The sequence below is a fragment of the Callospermophilus lateralis genome, chromosome 4 (assembly GCF_048772815.1).
Source record: "Callospermophilus lateralis isolate mCalLat2 chromosome 4, mCalLat2.hap1, whole genome shotgun sequence".
In the NCBI taxonomy this organism is placed as follows: Eukaryota; Metazoa; Chordata; class Mammalia; order Rodentia; family Sciuridae; genus Callospermophilus; species Callospermophilus lateralis.
Genome location: NC_135308.1, coordinates 157272791 through 157296539, shown reverse-complemented (window position 1 = coordinate 157296539; position 23749 = coordinate 157272791). Strand labels below are relative to the sequence as shown.

The following is a 23749-nucleotide window of genomic DNA, read 5'->3' as shown; positions in this document are numbered from 1 at the left end:
ATGGTCCTCCCAGACCCCATGCCTCGGACAGTGCCTGGCGCTAGAGGGCGCTCAACGTGGAGTTATTCGTGAATGGCCAAAATTCTCTGGTCCTAATTTAGGTCTGATGCCAAATGGTTGGTGATTTCCATGAGAGAGCCACACTGCTTGGATTTGTAGTCTGGTACTCAACCTACAGGCTTGTGACCCAGGACCAGTTGCCTTCCTTGTGTTTCATTCACCCTGTTCCTTAAATGGCGATAACTTTCGTGACTTTGTAGGTTTATTGTAGGACAGCGCTTCTGGAGCTTTGACATGCACTAGATCACATGCAGGGCTTGCTAAAATGCAGATCCCTGGGCTAGCAGGTGTGGAGGTGCCCGGCTGTAATCCCAGCAGCTTCAGAAGCTGAGACAGGAGGATCGCAGGTTCAAAGCCAGCCTCAGAAAGAGTGAGGCGCTAAGCAACTCAGTGAGATCCTGTTTCAAAATAAAATATAAAATAGGGCTGGGGGTGTGAGTGTGTACTGTGTGCTGCGCACGCGAAGAAGCAAACTTATTTCTGAAAGAAGGAACTGGGGCAAGGCTGGAACTTGAACCTGGTTCTTTGGCCTCTTTGTCCAGCAATCTGGGCCACTGGTCTGCAGGACATTCGCCCAGTAGCCAACAGGCCCTGGGGGGGGGGTAATATGTCACAGTCTCCCTCCCCCACTCAGAGTGGCTGTAGATCAAGCGGGAAGGCACTGCTTGATAAACAGAAACCTGCCTCTCTCGACCGCTTCCCTCTCCATAGTCCATTCATTTGGACTGAGGCATGTTCCCAGAGCAGCCGTCACCCCTGCTTTACAGAGGACAATGCAGAGACTCCAAAAGGGAAAATGACTTGGCGAAAGCCACACAATAAGCGATGGGATCAGAGCCGCCCACTGCCTGCTGCCCAGGACACAGAGCAGCTCGACCTTCCCAGGGCTTCTTGTCGGGCTCAGTGAGTCAGCTGCTGGCCTGGGACCCAGGTGGCAGGCTCTGCAGGGTCACCCCTCTCCCAGCCCAGCCCTAGCCACGGGTCCTACGGGGCTCGGGGAGGACACATCCATGAATGTACCCAGTGCAGAGTGAAGTCGGCCGCCTGGGTTGGCTCGGCTGCTCCAGACCCTTGCAGGGAGTCTCAGGTTCCTTTGTCCCAGGAAGGGAGACAAGGACCACCCACCACCCTTGTTGACTGGGTTTCTACTTAAAGTTATTTTTGCATTTATTGATCATGTACTGTGTGCCAGGAGCAGCGGGACATGGCATGTTCTCTGAATAGAAATGATGATAAAGATGAGCGGGGAGAATCACAGTGGCAGCTGCCACTTAGCTGGCCACATCATCATTTCTTGGGGGGCATGATCCCCATTTTGCTGAGGAGGAAACGGGCTCAGAGAGATGCAGTCTCTTGCTTGAGATCACAGGCAAGAGCAGGAGATGCAGGTGTGGTCCAGGGGTCTAAGAACAGAGCTTTTCTTAATTTCTCTGGACTCAGTTTCTTAGGCTCTCGGGGTACCCTGAGTCTTAAAGCGGGTGAGGGGAATCACATCTACAGGGCCCCTGTGGGTTCCAGGCACAATACATTCTCTCCCCCACCCCCAGGTCCCTCTGCCTTCCCCTCAGAGACAGGACCAGGGTTGCTTTAACCATTGAGCCACATCCCCAGCCCTTTTTATTTTTTTGATTTTGAGGCAGGGTCTAGCTAAGTTGTTTAGGGCCTCGCCAAGTTGCTGAGGCTGGCTTTAAACATGTGATCCCCCTGCCTCAGCCTCCCCAGCCTTTGGGATTACAGGTGTGGGCCATCATGCCTGGCTCCAGCCCTTTTTATTTTCTGAGACAGGGTCTCCCTAAGTTACCAAGGCTGGCCTTAAACTTGTGATCCTCCCAGGCACCATACATTTATATACCTTACCTCAGCTAATCCCCACAACCCCATAGGGAAGATACTAGTATTAATTTGACAAATGAGGAAACTGAGGTTCAGAGATGTTGAGTAACTGGTCCAAGGACACATAGCAGTGGAGTGAGGTTTAAACACAGGTCTATCTGATTTCATGCTCGGTGGTCTCTTCTTGGCCCCAGGGATCTCCTCTGCACACTGTGGCCCCAGTGCAGAGTGCGTGCTCTGCTAGTGTTGGAGAATCAGTATGGGGGACTGCGAAGACCTGAGACAGGCCAGGTGCCATGGAGCATGCCTGTAATCCCAGCGGCTCAGGAGGCTGAGGCAGGAGGGTCTCTAGTTCAAAGCCAGCCTCACCAACTTAGACAGGCCTTGAACAACTTATCAAGACCCTGTCTTAAAATAAAATATAAAAAAAATGGGCTGGGGATGGGGCTCGGTGGTTAAGTGCCCCTGGGTTCAATCCCTGTACCAAAAAGAAAAAAAAAAAAAAAAAAAAAAACTTGAGGCAGCCTAGGGGACATTTCCCTGGTGTCCAGCAGAGGGCGCCCTTGGGAGCCCCAGGAGAGCGTGGAGATTGGGTGTGGCTCATGGGACCCGCCACCGTTGTGAAGCCTCCTTTGGCCTCTCTGGAGGTGGGCCCACCAGGTCCCAGGGAACCCACCAAGATGCAGCTCATCCATCCACAGTGACCCCCATTTTATGGGTGAGTACACTGAGGCAGCACAGCCGGTGCCAGATGTCCTGGAGCACAGAGTGGCTAAGCAGCTGCCACCGCGCTCAGCAGACTGTGCCCAGGGTTGGGGGAGCCTGGTGATGTTCTGACTCGAGACTTCCAGAACGTTGACAGAGTTCCCACAGCTGCTTCCCAGGGAGGTAGAAGGGCCCCTGGAAAAATGTGGCCCAGCAACAAGCAGAGGGAAAAGGGAGTGGTGGGCCTGCAGGGTGACGGGGCCACCCACCCAGGTCCCTCATGAGCCCCAGGCGTTTGAGGTCAGCATTGTCTACCAGGTTCGGGCTGCTCGTGAAGAGGCATCCTCTTTGAAAACCGTGGAGGACCAGCTCAGAGGCCTCATCAGGCCCAGAGTGACCTCTACTCTCCTGTGCCCCAAGGAAGAGGCTGTGGGCAGCAGGAGGCCTCACATTAGCCGACTTCTACCTCTGGGATCTTTGCAGGGGTCCACTTACCTCCCCAGCTCCTCCTAGCACAGAAATGGGGGCTGGCAATAGGGGTCAGGGGACCGTGGCTTTCAGACAAGCCTCCAGGATGTCCTTGCTCCAGCATGGGGCCCGCTCAGTCTCAGCTGGGCCTGGCAGAGGACCAGGGCTCCTTTTTGCATTCAAAAAGCCCATTTCCTCCTTTAAACTGGAGTCATGACATCTCAAAATGCAGTGCAGTGAGGAAGAAGGGAAAACCACCACCCACTGGGCACTTGCCATGAGCCACGCACTGAATTGTCCTCCTTCATGTGACATCTCATTTAATCTTCACAACAACCCTAGGATAGGCTGTGTGTAATATTCCCTTTCTATAAATAATAAACTCAGGCACAGAGAGGTCAATTAATATGCACAAGACCACACAGCAGGCAGCCCCTCCTTCAACTCCAGGTTGTTTTTTTCCTCCAAAGTCTTTTTTTTCTCTCTTCTTCCTTTTGAGACAGAGTCTCACCAAGTTGCTGAGGCTAGCCTTGAACTTGTGATCCTAATGACTCATCCTCCCAAGTTGCTGGAATGATAAGCATGCATCTTTTTTATCCCCTTAAATGGAGTCTCCTGTTCAAACCCCAGCACTGCACAACAATCAATAAATAAAGACGGTTTGCTAGGTTGGCCCCAAACCCCTGGGCCCAGGTAATCCTCCTAAGTAGCTGGAGCTGCAGGCAGAGGGCTGCTGCACCTGCTGACTCCAGGTCTTTGAGCTCCTGAAGGTAAATGAGAGGGGGCTCTTGTTCCCTCCACCTTCTCCCATCCCACCCAGCACAGGACCGAGTGGGTTCAGTGCCCTCCATGGTGCCCTCAGGGTGTGCTGAGCTCTGCTCCGTCTGGGGAGCCCGGGGGAGACGGTACACGTGGAGGAGGTGAAGGAAGGGCTAGGCCCCCACGGACACGCACACAGGAGGCTGGCTCAGGGAACAGAGGCAGCTGCCTTTATTGGTGGCCTTGGGCCGGCTGGTGTCACTCGAAGGCTATGCACTTGATCTTGAAGTCACCATCCGCTGCCACATAGTTGATGGCCTCCAGGTTGAGGCGGTTGGGGAACTTGAACTCGTGTCCATCGGGCAGCTTGATGGTCAGGTCCGTCTGGTCAAAGGAGAAGCACACCTGGAGGTGGAGAGGGACATGAGCCGGGCCGCAGCAGGACCCGGCCATGCTGACCCCATGACCAGGCAGTGAGGGAGGGACCCAGGGTGGGGCCCAGGTCTAGAGACCCCAAACCCAGCACCCCCCCAGGGCCCTGCCCCCCAGAGCCACCTCCACGACACTCCCAGGCTGGAAGGGGAAGGCGGGCTCGCGGTGCTCGGCCCCCCAGGCCCCGCCGTCCTTGCTGTTGCACACGATGGTGTTGGCGTCCCCGAAGGCGTTGAAGCGTGGGTTGAAGTGCAGACACAGGTTGTTGCTGTCTTTGCCCAGGTTCAGCACGAAACTAGGGAAGAACAGGTGAACTTGAGGGTAGCTTGGCCAGCTGAGGCTACCTTCTGGTCAGTCCCTAAAGCAGACCAGTCCGTCACTCGGTACACCACTCCTGCACCTTGCTGGGAGACTCATCCAACCAGACCAGAAATCCGTATTCTAGTCTGGCCTTGCTGTGTGACTTGAGCTAGTCTCTGACCCTCTCTGGGTCTCAGTTCGCTCACTTGCACAATGGGGGCTGCAGAAGAAAGATCTCTAAGGGTTTTGCTGTGCTGATGGCCCCAGACTCTTGCAGATCTAACCTTTTTTTTGGGGGGGGGGTTGCTGGGGATTGAACCCAGGGCCTTGTGCATGTGGTATCCCCAGCCCGTGGTCTAACCTTTTTGGTCAAGCTCAGGGACCCCCTCCACATGGTGACCTCTGGGGGGGCAAGTGTCCTGTCTTGTACATTTCTGAATCCCTGACACAGCATATAGTACCAGGTGAATGATCAGAGGCTTTTTGGGCTGGGGTGTGGCTCCATGGCAGAGGGCGCACTTAGCACGTGGGAGGCCCTGGGTTTGGTTCCCAGCATCACCCAAAAAGAGAAAAAGATGGCTCTTTGCGTGGAGCTAAAGCATCACCTACCTGTGCGGGCTCAGTTGAGTGTAAAAGAGTGGGTGTCTCTTACAAAGAAATCACCGCCATCACCCCTGCCCCCGTGTTTATGGATTAAGAAACTGAGAGGCCCAGAGAGGTTGGTTGACTGGGCCAAGGTCACAAGGCTGCTGAGAGGAAGGGCCCTGGATGAGCGAATGAAGGACTGAAGTTACGGAAGAGTGGGCCAGGGACCAGCAGCCCTGGGAAGGAGGGTCTCTAAGGGAGAGTGGGTGGCGCCCCTCTGTCCCCTTCTCCAGGCCCCAGCCTCAGAACCTGCCCGAGTCGGAAAGGGAGGGGGCCAGTCAAGGTGAAGATGAGGCCGCAGCTGGTTTAACTGAGAGGCTGGGAGGGGGGAGGGGGCGAGGATGGCGGGGGCGCCAGACCCCGCGGAGGAAGTGACTCACCCAGAAACGCGGCCGGCAGCTGGCCGCGGACCCACTGGAGAAGCGGGCTCCCCGCCGCCACGCCCACCCCGCCGCCCCACCCTGGCCTCCGAGCGCCGTCCCGCCATCGCCATCCCGCTGCCTCCCACCGCCGCCGCCGGCGGTCACCCCTCACCTCTTGGCGTCGGGAGCCACCTCGCCGCGCACTCTGAGGCACTCTCCGGGTTTGAGGTTCAGGTTGCTGGCGACCAGACCCTGTGGCACACAGGACCCCGCTGGGTGAGGGAGAGGTGGCTTCCTGGGGCGGCTGGGCGTGGCAGTGGGGTCTTTCCCACCCTGTGTCCTCTGACCAGGCCACCGGGAAGCCTGGGGGACAGGACAGGTTCTCGCAGGGAAAGCCCCTCTCCCCACGGGGACTCTGAAACAGGGGGTGCTCCCCAGCACGGGCTCTGGATCTTGCCCTTGGGCTGCGGGACCTGGTTCAGAGCAGCCTGGGAGGCCGGGTTCGATGCCCCTCATTTAGCAGAGGCCACTTGCAGCGGTGCAGCCACTTGCCCAAGGTGACACTGGAGGGGGTCTGTCCCTCTGCTGGAGAAATGGCCTGGAGCTACAGCAACCTCCCCCATCCGGGTCTGCAGAGAGGTGCAGGGGCCAAAGAGGACACCGAGGACTATGGCCAGGCCCTTCTGCAGGAGGGAGAACCCCCAAAGATTAGGGCTGCCCCTCGGGATGGTTCAGGGTTAACAAGACTGACCAGGACGCAGGGCACTGCCTGGCACTATGAGCCCTGGCACCAGGGCAGTGGGCAGGAGCTAACTGGAGTTAAGAGGTTCCTTCTGCCAGAAGCCTTCCCCTAGGGGCCTGAGGAGACTCGGCCTCCCTTCCCTCCCTCACCAGCCCCTTCAAGTGGGATTCCCCACCCCCACCTGGTCAGCCCAGAGGAACCAGCCCCTCCCCCTCCCCCGGCCCCAGGGAGACCTCTGCCAGCAGCCCCCTGGGCTCCTGCAGACTTTTTAGAGCTTTCTGGAGCCGAGGGTGACTTGGCCCTGGAGCAGTGACTGGAGACAGCTGCGGGGGGGGGGGGGGGGGGAGGGGACATGAGGCTCTGGAGTGCAGGAGAGGAAAAGGACAGTGGCCTGGACCAAAGTGCCCCCCCCCACTGTGGCCACACCCTTCAAACTCCCACTTCTCTGAGCTGCAGAATTGAGGTGCAGAATCGCAGAATGTGGGACCTTGGCAGAACCAACTCCGCTGCCCCACCCTGGAGCAACAGAAAACTCTTAGGACCACAGAAGGCCCTGGGGGACCATGGCGCCCACCCCCATTTTACAGATGTGGCCACTGAGGATCAGAGAAGAGAAGGCACTTGTCCAAGGCCATTCAGCTGGGACTAGAGCCCCGCTTCGGAATGGCCCTGCACTCCCCTGGTCATCTGCTCCCCGCTCTCCCCAGTCCTTGGGGTGGGGGACCCACACTCACACAAGCCATAGTGAAGCCTAGAGGGTGTTCCCGGGGTCTGCTGCAGGGCTGTCAAAGGACTCCTCAGAGAGACGGACCGGGCCGCTCCCACCCTTTTAACTGGACCCTGGGCGCCGAGTCCCGCCCCCTGGAAGCTCAGCCAATTGCAAGTCAGGACTGGGATGGGGGCCACCAAGGCGGGGTCAATGGAATTTCTAAATCAATTCTGGAGCAGAGGTGACCAATCGGAGTGGCGATTCCCCTCCCTCCTTCCTAGCCACGCCCCCAGGGTCCCACTCCACCTCCTATCCTTCATCCTCCCCCCATCAAAAAAAAACTTGCGCTGTGGCAGAGATGGGGGGAGCCAACGGAAAATAGTTTGAGGATGAGCTAGACCCAAAAGTTGGCGGGAAGGGGCCTGAGGCCGGCGGCTGAGCACAGGGGCGCCCAGAGAAGAGGGCTGAGGGGGCGCAGGATGCGCCAGGGAACTAGAGCTGGGGAGGGAGAGGCTGCGACCTGGGAGGGCCAGGGCGCGGCTCCCGCTGAGTGCCACTGCGGAGGCCTAGGGCCGGTGGCCACGAGGCCCTGGCCCCACCCGTCCCCCACCCCGCCCCGGAAGCGGTGCCTGCAGCTGCCGCACTCGCTGCTCACTTTGAGCTAAAGAAAGGCTGGGCCCCGCGCCAGGGCTGAGGCTGTCAGCTGAGGCCTGCACCTCGGGTTGCCGGGGCGGAGAGGGCGCCGGGGATTCTCTGCCGCCCCCGGGAGCGCAGGCCTGGGAGGTGGCCCGCGGTGCGCCAGGCCTTGAGGGTTGGGGTCTCCGCTCTGTGCACCCCTGCTCCTCCCATCTCCTGTCTGAAGCCAGCCTCCTCTTCCCCACGTGCACAGCAGATATTCTCCTGAGCACCTACTGTGTGCCTGACCCTGCTGGACTTCAGAGGATACAAAGAGGAGCCCCTCCTAGTCCCTGTCCCTCCCGAGGAGCCCATGGTTGGGGTTAGGCGGAATCTGACCAAGAAGCTAATGAAGAAACCGGGCGGTTCTAAGGCGAGTGGGATGGAGAAAGGGAGGCAGGTGGTCTCAAAGTGCGGCAAAGAAAGACTGGCCTTCCGGCAGGACACAGGCCTGAGGACAGGGAGCGTCTGAGCATGTAGGAGAAGGTGGGGGGCGAGGCTGGAAGAAAGCCAAAACTGTACCCCGGTCATGAAGGGGCTCGTGGGCTTGGCAAGTTTCATCTGAGGGTACTGGGGAGCCACCGAAAGTTGTAGGGAGGGTGAGTATTGAGACTAGACATGGGATATAGGGAGGGTTTCTGCAGCAGAGTTGAGGGGGCCTGCGGGCAGTCACCTCACACTGGGGACCCAGTGAAGGGAGGGGCACGAGGGGCTTGCCAGGGAGTTGTCAAGGGGACCTGCTGTGTGGCCACTCCCCTTCTAAACTGCCAGCACTGGAGAGGGAGGGAGATGCGACTAGGAGTGAGTCACATCTGGAGGCCAGGCCAGCACCCACCCACCCCTCCCGGCCTCCCCAGCCGAGCCCCCACACCCCCACACGCCACTTTTGTCCAGATGACTGAAGCCCGCCCCCACCCACCCCCCCCCCCCGCACCAGATGACAGGGGTGTGTGTAGGGCCGCCCTCTGTGTGGGGGACCCAGAGAAGGGGGCTGCACCCAGGAGCCCCTTCCCTGTCCCCAGGCCAGTGTGGCCTGGTAACCCAACCACAGAAGCTTCACTTTTTCCTGTGTGCCTCCCCAAAACCTCAGTCCTAAGGAGGGGCCGCCGGACCAGCCCAGCTCCACTCCTCTCCCAGAGATGCACCCTGCCACGTCAGGACGTCAGGACGGGGCCTCAGGAGGTGCCCCAGACCGAGGACCGGACGAGCTCTGGGCAGGGCGCCTGTCCCAGCCCAGGAGTTGGGGTCTCAGGTCCTGGGAGCTGCTCCCAGTCTCACCTGACCTGGAGAGTGGCCAGCACCAGGGAGTGCTTGCTCCTGGGGAGGGACAGGTCACTTCCGTCAGGGTCCAGCAGCATGGCCGAGGGTGCAGGTCCCCAGGAAGGCCCCACTGGGGTCTGGGGACTTAGGTTCTGCTTCTAACCCTGTTGTGCTCCCCACCCCCAGGGAATCCTGGCCTCCCCGGCTCCTGGCTTGCCTCAGTCGCCTCATCTGCAAACTGGGCCTGTGAAATGCTGCTCTCCTGCTCAAGGGTCACTCAGGGCCTGACTCAGGTAGTGGCTCATGCATCTCAGGTTTCAACTTCCCTCTGGCCCTTAGGGCCCTTTCTCCCAGACTGAGTTTATCTTCCTGGGGGATCTGTGAGGACTTTCCCTCTGGTTCCTAACACAGATAGCTGGGCTCTCAGGGAGACAAAAGATACCCATGCCTGGCACAGAGGCCCACGCCTGTAATCCCAGCGTCTTGGGAGGCTGAGGTAGGAGGATGGAGAGTTCAAAGCCAGCCTCCTCGGCAAAAGCAAGACAGAGAGACTCTGAATCTAAATAAAATACAAAATAGGGCTGGGGGTGTGGTTCAGTGGTCCACTGTCCCTGAGCTCAATCCCAGGTACTCCCTCTGTCCCCCCCCAAAAAAGAGAGACCTTTACTAGAGAGAGACCCAGATCTACGAGCGTGCCCAGCCCTTTGGTTAGACGAACAGAGTCTCCAGTGCGTGCGTGTGTTCTAGATCAACTGGAACAAAAGCAGAGTCAATTTAAATGTCACCAGACTCAAAGACCTACACAGCGAGCCCACAGCTGATTTCAGGCTGGATTGCTCAACCAGGAAGCAACATTCTGAACCCCAAATATCAAAGGATTGATGTGGGATTTAATTTTCACAGAACTTGCTGGAAAGTCGTACTTTTCTTCCTAGGAAAACCCTATGTATAGTCAGATAGCTCTGCCCTAGGACATCGCTCTCTTCCCTGAATGAGGGGTCTCTGCACCCTGCTTTGGGGTATGTATACCTTTGCTGTGTTTTATTTTTATTTAAATTTTTTTTTAATTTTTATTTTTTTGGTACTGGGGATTGAACCCATGGGCACTTAACCACGGAGCCACATCCCCAGCCCTTTTTATTTTTTATGTAGGACAGGGCCTCAGCTAAGTTGCTGAGGCTGGCCTTGAACTCATGAACCTCCTGCCTCAGCCTCCCTTGCTGCTGGGGATGTGCGGCTACATTCTTTCTCCTGTTTCATGCTACAGAGTGTCTGCTTCTGACCTGCTGCTTTTTGATCCTCACAGAGCAAGCTGAGCTCCCACCTCACCCTCTTCTGCGGCCTCTGGGAGTGAACCTTCCTAAAGGACGCGCCCAGCCTCTTCTCATTTTTAGCATTTACATCCCTCCAGGTCTCGCACTGCCCTGGCATTTCTCTGAGCCCAGTCCCGGGATGTAAAGTTGTGACACTCGAAACGCCTCACCAGCACAGCCCCAAAGGGAAATGCCCAGTTGCAGGGTTTGATGATTTCTGAAGCACACACCCTCCTGATGGCTTTGTTTAAGGACCCAGTGGCTGCCCCTCCCTGGCACCAGATGGTTCCCCTTAGGCTCCTCTTGTTGTGTGCCTCATGCCCACGTCCCGCCCCAAAGAATTCTCTGTGAGGATTTTGTGTCACTTCTATTCTTAAGGAAATTTATTTCAGGGCTCACTTGGGTGAGATTAGACTTTGAACTTAAAGACTCAAGGGGGTGGGGGGCGGGCTCTGGTTTTCCTAATTTGGGGAACCAGAACTCAGAAGCTTTGGAGTGTCTGGTAGTCAAAGGGGTGGCATTTCCCCTGAGTGCTCGGGTATCTCAGGGACGCGGGGAGCAAATGTCGCCCCAGGAGGAAGGCTTCGCTATTGGGTGGCAGCAGCAGCTCGGGGGATCTGAGCATCCCATAGTCTTTCTTTCTTTCCTTTTGATCTCCACCTGCAGGTTCAAAATTCCTTCAGCTGTTAAAATACGGGAAATTCAACGTCTATCCCTATAAACTCACTTGGGATTCTATATTAAATAGTTGAGATGTCTACACTCAGAGCACAGATCTGACAAGGCCCGGCGTAGGGTGCCATGTTAGTAGAAGGCATGAGAAAGATCTGTGAGTAAACCAGTGAGTCACCGTCAAGTCCCGGGAGTGACTCGGGGAGAGGAAGGGAATCCTGTTTGGGTCTTAATTAGACTGAAACCTTAAGAAGGCAACGAACACTGATCCAAGTTCTCAGGAGGGACCAAGTCTCCTGGGCACCAGTTGCAGACGTGAGGAGAGAAATTCAAAAGCCAACTCTGGGTCCTCAGTCCCCTGTCACCCAGTTTTTAAATTTGACCTTTGGGGCATTCAACAAAAAGATAAAGGGCCCCATGAAATCTTGGAGACAGCGACAGCAGGCGGGAGGACAAGCCCAGGGCCTGCCCTGGCCACAGGCCCGGCCCCTCAGAGATATCCAGGCTCCACGGGAAAGAGGGAAAAAAGTTGGAGACCTAGAGGATGTCACCATGGCAGACTGTCCCCAGCAGGGCCCATCGACACAGGGGCCGTGCCCCCTTCATAGAGAGGGAGACCCTGGGGAAGAGATTGCCTCACCTCCGGAGAGGGACAGGAGGCCATCCGCCCCATCAAGGTGCCCTGGAAGACGGGTGCCTGAGGCCTCTCAAGTCCCTTTGGACCTTGTGGACATCACCACAGTGACTCTTGACGTGGCAGCCTGCTGGAGCTCAACCCTCGGCCGTGCTCAGCCCCCAGGACCTCTTTCTAATCAACCTTGTGTGGCCACTGCACCCTGAGGCCAGGTGACAACCTTTCACTTGCAGATTTAAAAACCTGATTTTCAGTCTCCTTCTTCAGGTCCTAAGAAAACCTCCTCACTGGATCCACTCCTTCCTGAACCCAGGGGCCCCTTCGGGATCTTTTAAGCAGCCCCACAGGCGGTGCCTCACCAGGACACCCTTCAAGGACTCGCTTACCCGGCAGCCCTCCTGAGACCCCACGGGATTTTTCCTTAAGTAGAGCCAGCCCCTTGCCAGGTGCCCTGGGCACGCCTGCAATCCCAGCGGCTCAGGAGGCTGAGGCAGGAGGATCATGAGTTCAAAGCCAGCCTCAGCAACTTAGTGAGGCCCTAAACAACTTAGGGAGACCTTGTCTCTAAAATATGTATATATGTATATAAATACAAAACTATAAATATAAAAATATATACGTATATACATTATATTTTTTATTTTTTTAGTTGTAGATGGACACAATACCTTTGCTTTAAATGGGCTGGGGATATGGCTCAGTGGTTAAGCGCCCCTGGGTTCAATCCCTCGTACCTCCCCCCCCCAAAAAAAGCAGATAACAAAACCCCCCAAATCTCCAGCACATGTGCATACCAGATCAACTGGAACAAAAGCAGAGTCAATTTAAATGTCACCAGACTCAGAGACCTACACCCGCTGCCCACAACTGACTTCAGGCTGGACTGTCCACCAGAAAGAAACAATCTGAACCCCAAACATTGACACGGATTTGATTTCCACAGAAGCTTGCTGCAAACTTTTCTTTTCTTCCCAGGAAAATCCTATGTGTGGTCAGAGAGCTCCACCTGGGCCGTCACTGTCACTGTCACGGGGAGGTGAGGGGTGTCTGCACCCTGCCTTTGGGATGGGTCTGCCTTTGCTTTGCTGTCCTTCAATCAGTCTCTGCTTGTGCCTCAACATGTCAGTCAAGAACCTGCCTGGAGCCGGGCGCAGCGGCAAACGCCTGTGATCTCAGCAACTGGGGAGGCTGGGGCAGGAGGATCCTAAGTTAGAGGCCGGACTTTGTCTCAAAAACATAAAGGGCCAGGATGGAGCTCAGTGGTAAAGTACCCCGAGTTCGATTGCTAGTACCACAAAACAGGGGACCTCCTCAGACCCATTTGGTGTCAAACAGTCTCCTCTTGCTTAGGCAATCCTTGTTCAGGATTCCGGAGTCCTCTAGAACAGTGACTATCTCCTTTCACCGTATCACCCCCTACTTGGTGGCTGCCACCGGGTGGAACTTCAGTAGGAGTAGGAAGCCACAGTCAGAATCGGGAGGAGAGGCAGGTTTGAATGGGGGGCCGCCTGGCTGCGGGTGTGTGACTTCTTTGAATCCGTCCCAGGCCTGGAAAGCGGGCATAACTTTATTCCCAGTATTCCTGGCCACCTGGAGCATTCGAGGTGTGATGGGTAAGGATGCGCCCTCCCTCCTGTGGCCCCCAAGGCCAGGCCTCGCCCCGGGACTGTCTGCTCCCCTGGGTGCAGGAGCGCCTGGCAGTGCTCTGGAAGCCCCATCCCTGCAGCCTGGCCTTTGGCTGCTGCTGAGAAGTGGACTCCACTTGTCCAGATGGAATCTGGGCCAGCGCAGCCCTTCGAGGCCTCTCCCTCCCACCTTGCCCAGATGGAGGCTGTGCTTCCTCCAGCTGGCACTGGCTGGAGGGCTGGAAGCCACAGAGGTGCCATCCCCTGCCCCGCCAGCTCAGAGTCCTAGATATCATGTAGGAGGGACCCGGGAGATAGGCCTGGCCTGCCCCCTGATTTTCTTCCAGTACTAGGGTTGAACCAGGGCACTATATTTTTATTTATTATTTATTTTTTGGTACTAGGAATTGAACCTAGGGCCCTTAATCATTGAACCACATTTCCAGCCTTTATTATTTTCAGAGACAGGGTTTTGCTAAGTTGCTTAGGGCCTCACTAAGTTACTGAGGCTTGGCTTTGAACCCGCGATCCTCTTGCCTGAGCCTCCCGAGCTGCGGAGATTCCAGTGTGCGCCACTGTGCCCAGCTATATTTCATTTTTCGAGACAGGAAGGTTCTAAGTTGCTGAGGTTGGCCTTGAACTGTGGTCCTCTTGCCTTAGCTTTCCCATCAGGCCAGGTGTCTGTTCCCCTGTCGCGACACAGTTTCATGGTGCAGAAACCATCTAGAGAGGGTGGTCCCTTGACGAAGCCCACCCAGGGAGCTGAGCCAAGGAGAGAAACCTGTGGTCCTGGGCACCTGCCTGTTTAACCACCTCCTCACTCTCATCTGGGGTCTGTCCCCCTTGTGATCACAGACCCCCCACCTTCCTTTGGGGAACTGTCCCTCCTCTGAGGGGAGCCAGACCTTTTTCTTAATTGGCCTGTGACCCTGCAGGGCTGAGGTCTGAGCCTCTCTAATTTAACATTTTATTTTGAAGTCAAAGACTCACAGGAAGCTAAGCTCAGAAAATATTTGAGACCCAAAACAGGGGGGAGGGATGTATTGGCTCCAAAACATAAAACTTCAAATCTGAAATTAACACATTTACTGTGCTCAAATTTAATGAAATATTAGCTTGGTTGGTCATAAAAATGTCATTCCATTGGAAAACAACTTTGTAGGTTGGGTTTTTCTCACTTTGAAAGTGTTTCCAAGTATTTCTAGAGGTCAGTCAGTCCTCAATATGATCCCGACAGAGAGATAATGTCTAAAACAGAAGTATAAAAGTATATTTAAAGTTATATAGTAGAGAGATACAAATGTTATGTCTTGATAAAAAAGTGTTTAAAAAGTCTCTGATGTGGTACATGGAGACCTTTGAGCGTTTTCTCTGGTGCGCCTGACGCATGTGTACCTGCATCGTATCTGCAGGTTACAGAAAACTCAACGAAATTACTTTACAATCAAGGGAAAGTGTTCTCTGAAGTCGAGGGCTGTGGAGGTTTTGGCAGGATTATTTAGTGGTTCGGGGAAACCATCAGCAATCTAGTCCTTGAGCAATCATGGATTGCAGCTACGTGGCCAGTCCTTGCCTTTACGAGGACCAGCTGAAGGGCTTGGGGAGTGAACCCCGATAACGCCTGTTAACCTCTGTAGCAGGTTTTCAAATGGTTCGATAAAAAATGTAAACATGTAAGCCAGGCGCAGTGGCGCACACCTGTGATCCCAGGGACTCAAGAGGCTGAGGCAGGAGGACCGCGAGTTCAAAGCCAGCCTCAGCATCAGGGAGGTAGGTGCTGAGCAACTCTGCGAGACCCTGTCTCTAAATAAAATACAAAACAGGGCTGGGGATGTGGCTCAGTGGTCGCGTGCCCCCGAGTTCAATCCTCAGTACAAAAAAAAAAAAAAAAAAGTAAATATGAAGAGAGCTGTTGGCAAAACTGGGCAAACATGAACAACGGGCGACACCTGGTGAAGGACTTGGGGGTGTTGGTGCCATCCTTGTACTCTTCTGTTGGTTTGCAACTTCTAAACCAAAGCGGGGTGGCGCAGCACGGAGGCCCAAGCCCGCATGGCCCCAGCACTAGGAGGGCTGGGGCAGGAGGACGCCTCGGGTCCAGGAGTTGGAGGCCAGCCTGGGCGACAGTGAGGTTCTGTCTCAATAAATAAGTAAACAATGAAGTTTTGGGGAAACACCTGTAAGTTCTCCCGGCCTCTCTGCCCCGCCACCTGCAGCAGAATCACGAGGCAGCCCCATGTCACAGTGGCTACAGCAGCCCCCAGCACCACATCTGAAGCAGAGAAGAGCGAGCCCTCACCGTGGCCTGTAACAGCGAGGTGACCCTTCCCACAAGTTCCCAGCAGACCCCTACGTCTCCTCGGTCACTGTCTGCGGCACACCTAGGACCATGGAGACCAGGAGGAGTCAAGAAACTGTGACTGTTTCAACTCAAGCTTTAAACTCATCCACTTTCCTGCTCGGAGGAGGGTGCCTCCAACTACACCCCAGGGACGCCAGGGTTCCATTGGCAAAGAAGGTAGGGAACGGCTCTCAGGTGCCGGTTGGGACCTTGGCTGGGGGAGAGGCCCACGATCCAGGTGGCAGACAGCTGTGTCCAATCCCCAGGGTATGGGTTACCACGTGGGCAAGTGACACAAGCCGGGCAATGAGAGTCGGCCCTGGGACACTGGGTGCTGCCTGGCGGGTGCCAGAACCACCTCGCGGGGATCTGGCTGTCTGCACGAGCCTCCTAGAGCACCTCAGAGAACCCACACCTCTCAACTGCCTGCTGCAGCCAGGCTCTGCCCAGGCCTCCTCCTCCCCCGAAGAATCCCGGCGGGAGAGGGTCCGCGCAGGAACCCCAGCCCTGGCTCTGCAGACACTGAAGCTGAGCGGGAAGGAGCTCGAGAAAGCACAAGTGGCAGGTCAAGACAGGCCTGGAGCGATCCCTGCCCCTTGGTGGCCCTGGGGTGCAGCAGGGGGACACACTCCCGAGCACCTCACCTCATCCTGCACCTTCCTGTCCTCTCCAGAGGGGCTGCAGCGTCTGCAGTCAAGGCAAGTCCAAGTCACAGCCCAGCGGCGCGCCCAAAGGCACCGACCTCACCCCCCACCCTCAGCTTCCCGAGCTGTGAAACGGGACGGGTAGGGGGACAGGTGGGGGACGGTGGTAGAGACCCAAGGGTTTCCAAAGGGCTGAAAGAAACTGGTGCAGACCCAGCAGGCCCCGCTCCCTGGCAGAGCACCTGCCTGGGCAAGGCCTGGGTTCTACACCTGGCACCACCAGAAAGAAACATGACTCACTAACGGGGAGGTGGAAAGTGAGGGCACTACTGCAGCAGAGAACACTCCGGAACCCGCAGATCGCCCCGTGGGCAAGGTCATGGGTGGGAGAGCTCCGGGAAGGCAGGCCTGGCAGGCCCCGCTCCTTGGCCAGACACGGGTGCGCACTCCCACTCAGACTTTATTAAGCAGGGAGGACTGGTTACAACCGGGAGGGGGCAGGGAAGGCCCAGCCCCCCCACCGTCACTGCCACACAGTATAAATAAATAAATAACAGGAGGCGGGTAAAGGTGGCACAGCAAACACTGACCACAAAGTCGGCAAAGAAGCCTGCCCCAGCCGTGGCCACCTCAACACTGGACAGGCACCGGGATCAGGCAGGGGTGGGGCTCTTGGTCACAGTCTTTGGGGAGGGGTATCTTCAAACTTGGCCCCTTATGTACCAACTTGGAACCCCTGGCTGGTCCATTTGGACCCAGATTGTCAAGAGGCCACTGTCTCCAGGACTTTTGGATCCTTCTATTTGGGATCTAAGAGACCAGTGGGTCGTTATTACTGATGGGTCCACGTAGGACCTAGGACGTTCTCCGATCATTGTCACCTAGCCTTCTGACTGGCACCCCTGGGCTCCAGGACATGCAAGGGTCACTGTTCCTTCAGCTCCTATTTGGTCCACTCAGGACCCAACACTAGTGAACCACTGTCACTTGGCTTCAGAATGGTGCCCTCAGGCGAGGGCTGTGGTTCTGAGACCTCCGACTGGTCAGGAACCAAGGGGACGAACCCCAGGGACAGGCAGGGCTCTGGAGGCCCCAGGGAGGGCGAAGGGGCAGGCTGGGACAGAGGTAAGGTCGCCTGGCTGGGTCAGGCCAGGGGAGCCTTCAGGCTGCTGGGGCAGCTCCTGGAACAGCAGAGAGCCTGACCATCGCTGGGAGAGGGCAGTGGCCTGCAGACCCTCCCTGGGTCCCAGCCCCCAGTGCAGACGCCAGGGGAGGGGGCTGTGGGCCGCGGAGACGCCTGCCCCGGGCCTCCACCTACAGGCTCAGAAAGGGGAGGACGGGGCTGGGCTGCGGCTGGTGGGTCAGTCCTCTAGGCCCTGGGTCAAGTCCGCGATGCTCTCCACGTAGTAATGGGGCACCAGGTCGTGCTGGCCGGCCGCCAGGTAGGCCTGGGCCTCCTCCAGGCGGGAGACGCCGGTGAGCGTGAGCACGGTGGTCATGCCACAGCGGTGGCCGAAGAGGATGTCGGTCTCCAGGCGGTCGCCCACCATGAGTGTGCGGGCAGGGTCCACGCTGAAGTGCTCGGTGATGCACTCGAACATGTAGGGGCTGGGCTTGCCCACCACCAGGGCCTCACGCCCCGAGGCCATCTCCACTGCGGCTGCCAGGCTCCCGGTGCCTGTGGACAGAAGGGGCAGCGGTCAGCGGGGCTGGAGGGGGCAGGGACGGCATCAGGCCCTGGAGCCAGAATCTGGGAGGCAGAGTGGCCCAGGAAAGGCCGGGCACGGCTGTCGGAGGCTCCCAGGTGTGTGTGGACGGCACGGACCCCACAACCAGAGGCCTGTGCTCCGTCTCCTCCACCGTTCCTCCTGGGAGGGCTAGGTGACCTCCCAGTGCCTCCGAATCCCCAGCTCTAAAGAGGACATTGGTGACACTCATCTCCCATGGGTACTGTAAGGGCTCAAGGGGCCACTGCAGGTAAACGGGGCTGATTCAGTCAGTCCTGCCTGAAGTTCACTGTTTCACTCTGGCAGCTGTGTGCCTCCAGGCAAGCCACTTAACCTCTCTGGAGTTTCCAGGGACTTGCTGCAAAATAGGAATCCAAGTAATACCTTCCTCCAAAGGGATGCTGTGGACACCACGGGGGCCAGGGCTTTGTAAGAAGGAAAGCACATCACCAACGGCACTTGTGGCTCCTGGCAGTGGAAACTGGCCCAGCCTGTGTGGAATGCAGCAGGGCAGAACGTTCCCACTTCTGTCCTCGGAGGCAAGGACAGTGATGGCCAGAGAACGCCAACTAGATACACAACGCTACACGTCCGCAGAGTGCGGCTACAGTGACCACCACAGGCCAAACGGTGGAACCAGCCCAAGAGTCCAACAATAGGTGGCCTGTCAGGAAAGGCCAGTCCTGCCCCCGCCCAGGACCAGCCGGCTGCACAAGGGAGTCCTGTGCCTGTCCCACAGGCTCGCCCCTTCACACTGGCGTCCTGACAAGGTGACCACGTGAGGACCCACTTACTAGGCACGTCCTGGACTGTCAGAGGCTGAGCTGGCGCTCATGGGTCCTGTGTCACAGGTGGGAAAGCTGAGGCTCAGTGACATCAAGGAACTTACCCAGGGGCAGCAAAGCACCTGGCACTTGGGTGGGTCTCACCCAGTCTTTGGCTGGGCTGGCTTGGGAGGGTGGAGGGTTTCATTTTATGGGGAATTTTGTGAGCTAGTTGTTAAAAGAAGACACAACTAAAAAAGTCAACTACCGCTGGCCGCAGTGGCACACACCTGTAACCCCAGCAGCTTGGGAGGCCGAGGCAGGAGGATCACCAAGTTTGAGGCCAGTCTGGGCAATTTAGTGAGACCCTATCTCAAAAGTAAGAAGGGCTGGGGATGTAGCAGCTCAGTGGTAGAGCTCCTGGCTTGGGGAAAAGAGAGAGAGAAAAAAATAGACTCTCAAAACCCACCATTAACTAATTATTATATCACATTTTTTGGCAGGGCTGAGGATTGAACCTGGGGACGCTCCACCGCTGACCTACAACTTCAGCCTTCCTTAGTTTTTAAATTTTGAGACAGGGTAAACAGGGCTTGCTAAATTGCTCAGGTGGCCTCCGACTTGTGCTCCTCCTGCCTCGGCCTCCCATAGGATTACAAGCGTGTACCACTGCACACAGTTCACCGTACCACACTTTTACCAACCTGCACACTGAGGTCATTTACGCTCGTGAGGACAGAGATGCCACTGGATCTTCCCAGCTCTGAGGTCAGGGGCCTCCCACGCCCCGTGGTAGATCTGAGCCAGCCACATGTGAGCGCTCACCCCCAAGCCAGTGAGCGGCGGCAACTGAGCTCTGCCAGCTGCGAACCACTTCTCAGCACCCAACCGCCCGCCCAAACACCCTGGGCCCCTCTCCCTTCTTACAGCTGACAACACTCCACTTGGCTGAGCCAAAGGCACAGAGAGGAAGAATGGGTGGGGACAGCAAGAATCCCTAGCCCTGCAGCCTTCAGATAAGGAACTTGGACAGTACCATAGCATCAGGGCAGAGGCGGAGGGAGGGCAGGACCCAGAGCAGCACCTGGTGTGCCTCTCCCTGGCACTGCTTGGAGCACGCCTGCCTGTTTTCTGGTTGGTTGGTTTTGTGCCGCGACTGAACTCATGCACTGAGTGAACTCAAGCTGCTCTACCGCGAGCTACACCCAGCTGCTTGTTTCCTTAAGAATGGGATGGGAAGGACTCCCCTGAGTCACTCCAAAGTGCTGCTCTTGGCTCAAGAAAGGTTTCAGGCACCAGCACCTTCCTTTCCCAAGATGGAGTGGTCACCCTTGGGCCCCACATCCCACTTTATTCATTCTGCTCATATTTACTGAGGCCCAACCCGATGCCAGACACAGGACAGAGCAGCCCACACAACCAAAGTCCTTCCTCGGGTGAGCACGGGTAGGGAAGTCTGTGGATCCAGCTGCCTGGGCCGCCAGTGTCCACCCATCACCTTCCGCAACCCAGCTGCTATCTGGCCACTGATAATGGCATTTGCAGTTCAAGAGGCCGCCATGTGGCAACAAGGTCCAGGCACAATCTAGGAGGCCCGTGTGTGGGGGGAGGGGACATCCGGGTGGGGGATCAGTGTTATTTTAGATTTGATGCACACCAGGGGCCTCTGTTAACACTTTTATCATTTTGAAACAGTGTTTCAAATCGGCTCTCTTCAGTCCCACTCTTCAGTCCTGCAGGACATGTGTTGAGCCTCTGCCTCCCCCTCCAGGCAACAGGAGTGACCAGCAGGGCGGGTGGTCCCAGCCTCATGGGTACCCAGACCCTGGGGCTGGTTAAGCAGCAGCCTGGAGGGAGGCCTGGCAGGGCACCTCTCCCCAGCACCCCACACCACCCTTCCTCGGCCCTGGGGAACCTCTCCCCCCAGAGCCTTAACCTGAGCCTCGGGGACGCCAGGGAAAACACTTCCCAGCATGGGCCGCAGGCAGGGAGCTCAGCAGCTGTGACCACCTTCTCTGGCTCTCCCTGCAGATTTATGGGGAAACTGAGGCTGGTGGGGTCAAGTGGCAAGTAAGTCCAAGGCAGAGCCAGAAGAGGCCGGGGACTAGAGAATCCCTTCCTGCCACCCATCATAGCACTGTGTCTCCTTGCTCCCTGTCACCCTGCCCTTAACTTGCCTCCTCCAGGAAGCCTTCCCAGTGCTCTCAGCAGGAGGCCCTCCCTCCAGCCCATCACTATCCAGCCCATGCCTACCTCCCCTCATTCAATACTACTCCGCCCCCAGGATATGGTATCAAGGATTGTCTGGGGCAGGGACCCACAGAGAGGGAATGACAGAGATCTGTCCCTGTCCCCTCCCTGACCGTCGTACACACTCATCACTGGCTTCTGCCACATCCTGCTCTAGTCCAACTTGAACACTCTGTGACCAAGGAGCTTCTGCCTGCGCCTGCCCTCCCCACAGGGTGGAGCACCCAAGAAGACAGCAGGGAAGAGCGCTCTGGACGGGGTGTATCACCAGAGCCAAGTCCGGGTTCCCTGGCTCTGTCACCAACTTACAGGGTCCTCTTGGGCAGCTCACTTTTTCAGAGGGAGTCTATGTCTTGGGCCTGTTCTGGCTCTGCCTGGACTTCTCTTTGCCTCGGTTTAATTAAGAAATGGGACAAGCTGGGGGTGGTGGCGCACACCTGTAATACCAATAACTCAGGAGGCTGAGGCAGGAGGGTTAAAAGCCAGCATCAGCAGCTTAGCAAGGCCCTAAGCAACTCAGCAAGATGACCTTGTCTCTAAATAAAATACAAAAAAGGGCTGGGGATGTGGCTTGGTGGCCCAGGGCTCAATCCCTGGTACCAAAAAATGCAAGGGGGATGATACTCCCATCTCTGGAATAATTTGTAAATCAAATGAAAACAGACGTCAAAGTGCTTCATGAAGCTCCTCAAACGTGGAAGGATTCGGCTACAACATGCACCATCTGACCAACTACTAGGTGCCAGTCACTCCCCCCGCATCACTGTTTCCTCAGGTGTAACTGGCCGTGGCCGGCATTTCCATTCTGCACCCAGGCAGCCTCCTGGAGGTTATGTAACCCAAAAAGATTACACAGCGTACAAATGGAGCTGGAAGTCAGGTCACACTCCACTTGCCTGCTGTCCACACACCTGCCTTAGCCTGCCTCTGGGAATGCTATTCCCACCCTCCCACGGGGGTGGGGGGAGGAGATGATCTTTCCAGGCTTCTCCAAACCCGAACCCATGGTGGATAAGGCAAGAATGACAGGAGCCCAGGAGGCTAGTTCTGGAAGTCCAGGACACCTGGATCCACCTGCTTATCTAACTAACTCCCTGGGCTTACCATCAAACAGGAACCCCATCACTGCCCCTCTCAGGTAGGAATTACCAGGTGCGGACACAAAGCACCCTGGGCTCTTGCTGCGTGGGGGCTTCCTTCGAATCTCTCCTGTTGGCCACCTGTACCCGCCCCCAGGGGTGGGTGGTCACCCCTCCACCTGTTTCCCTGCCAGCTCTGCGCTCACCCGGGGTCCGGCTGCCGTCGCTAAGCGGATGCCAAGGGTCGCGGTCGGTGGCCACGAGGAGGCACTCAGGGTCGCGCAGGTGCGCGCACGCTTCGCTCAGCTTGGCGAAGGAGAAGTGCTCGTCGTAGCCCACGAGCACGGCGCGCACGCGCGTGGCTGCGCCGCCCTCCACGCCCGGGTCGTCGCCGGGGTCCCCTGCCAGGCGCAGCCCCGCGGCGCGCAGCTCAGCACGTAGCCCCTCGCCTCCGAGCACGAACACGACGCCCTGCGCGTTCGGCGGCCCGGGCAGACGCTGGCGCAACAGACGCGCTGCGCACAGCGCGGAGCTGAAGAGCTGCTCAGCGCGTAGCCCCGCGAATCCCAGGCGCGCGAAGCGGAGGGCCAGCTCGGGCCGCGCGCGCCGGCTGTTGTTGCTCACGAACAGCGCCGCCTTGCCGGCCCGCGACAGCCGCTCCACCAGCTCCGGAGCGCCCGGCACGGCGCGCTCGCCATTCCACAGCACCCCGTCGCAGTCGAACAGGACCCCCTGCGTCCGGCCCAGCACATCTCGCAGGGCCGCGCCGCGCAGCCGCTCACAGCGCGCCATGCAGCCGGCTGGCTGCCTGCACGCCCGTGCAGCTCTCCCTCCGCGGGCACGGCGCGCTCGCCCGACATGCAGGCCAATCAGTGCGCTGGAAGAGCAGTGGGCGGGGTCTTCGCTTGGCCTGCGGCCAATGGGAGCAAGAGTGTTCGAGAGGAGCGCGGCCGCTAGCGTACAGACTTGGAGAAAGGGGCGGCACTGCTGCCGCCACCGAGAGGAGGGCACCAATGAAGAACCGGCTTGGCCCTTAGCCCCGCCCCCTCGCTCTGCTGGGCCAGTGGAGGCTAAGTTTCAACTCCCACTTGCTCCTTAAAGGGGTGGGAGGCTGGGAGACGGATGCTCGTTCTAACAAATAAGGAGCTATGAAGAGAAGACGCGGAGCAAATAAGCCTCACCATCGCCAACCAATCACAAGCTTAGGAGAAGTGGTTGCTAGGAGGAAAACAGATGCTAGGAGAGATGTTTTGGGCTCAAATCTCACTGACCTTTGGACCGTGGTCCAATTCTAAGCAAATCCTGAGAAAAATGTTGGGACAAGAGGCACATGGTATCTTAGACTCGGGGGCCCTTGGTTTAGGCCAGTTGTTCTCCATGCTGGCCGTGATGTAGAGTTCCCTGGGAAACTTATTATTTTTTTTTTAGGTGTAGTTTACATCTGATAAGATGCTTAATGCCTGAAATGTCAATTTGATGCTTTTTTTTTGGGGGGGGGGCGGGCGGTTGGGGGAGGAGTTAGGAGTGAACCCCAAGGGCTCTTGCATGCTATGCAAGCACTCTGCCACTGAAGTATAGCCTTGGCTCCTTTTTAAAATTTTTATATTATTTTATCTTATTTTGGGAGGGTTCCAGGGATTGAACTCAGAGGCACTCAACCACTGAACCACATCCCCAGCCCTATTTTGTATTTTATTTAGAGACAGAATCTCACTGAGTTGTTTATGCCTCGATTTTGTTGAGGCTGGCT

The 23749-nt window shown here is 57.0% G+C and overlaps 2 protein-coding genes across 2 annotated transcripts; both read right to left on the bottom strand.

The window, feature by feature from the left end:
* Positions 1-4033: 4033 nt before the first annotated feature.
* Positions 4034-7155, bottom strand: Lgals1 (galectin 1). Its single transcript, XM_076853301.1, has 4 exons — positions 7041-7155; positions 5737-5816; positions 4381-4552; positions 4034-4230 (listed from the first exon to the last, which is right to left on the bottom strand). Exons 1-4 carry the CDS (start codon positions 7047-7049, stop codon positions 4084-4086), a joined length of 408 nt encoding a protein of 135 aa, XP_076709416.1. The 5' UTR covers positions 7050-7155; the 3' UTR covers positions 4034-4083.
* Positions 7156-16621: 9466 nt separating this feature from the next.
* Positions 16622-22820, bottom strand: Pdxp (pyridoxal phosphatase). Its single transcript, XM_076853299.2, has 2 exons — positions 22206-22820; positions 16622-17857 (listed from the first exon to the last, which is right to left on the bottom strand). Exons 1-2 carry the CDS (start codon positions 22789-22791, stop codon positions 17541-17543), a joined length of 903 nt encoding a protein of 300 aa, XP_076709414.2. The 5' UTR covers positions 22792-22820; the 3' UTR covers positions 16622-17540.
* Between the last annotated feature and the right edge of the window lie 929 nt (positions 22821-23749).

Excerpts from the sequence above, each read along its gene's own strand:
- Lgals1 (XM_076853301.1), bottom strand. Across the intron at positions 4,553-5,736 it reads GTGGCTCCCGACGCCAAGAG|TTTCGTGCTGAACCTGGGCA; the intron begins GTGAGGGGTGAC and ends GTTCTTCCCTAG. Across the intron at positions 4,231-4,380 it reads AGCCTGGGAGTGTCGTGGAG|GTGTGCTTCTCCTTTGACCA; the intron begins GTGGCTCTGGGG and ends CTCCACCTCCAG.
- Pdxp (XM_076853299.2), bottom strand. The coding sequence starts at position 22,791 with ATGGCGCGCTGTGAGCGGCTGCGCGGCGCGGCCCTGCGAGATGTGCTG. Across the intron at positions 17,858-22,205 it reads CGACGGCAGCCGGACCCCGG|GCACCGGGAGCCTGGCAGCC; the intron begins GTGAGCGCAGAG and ends TTCTGTCCACAG.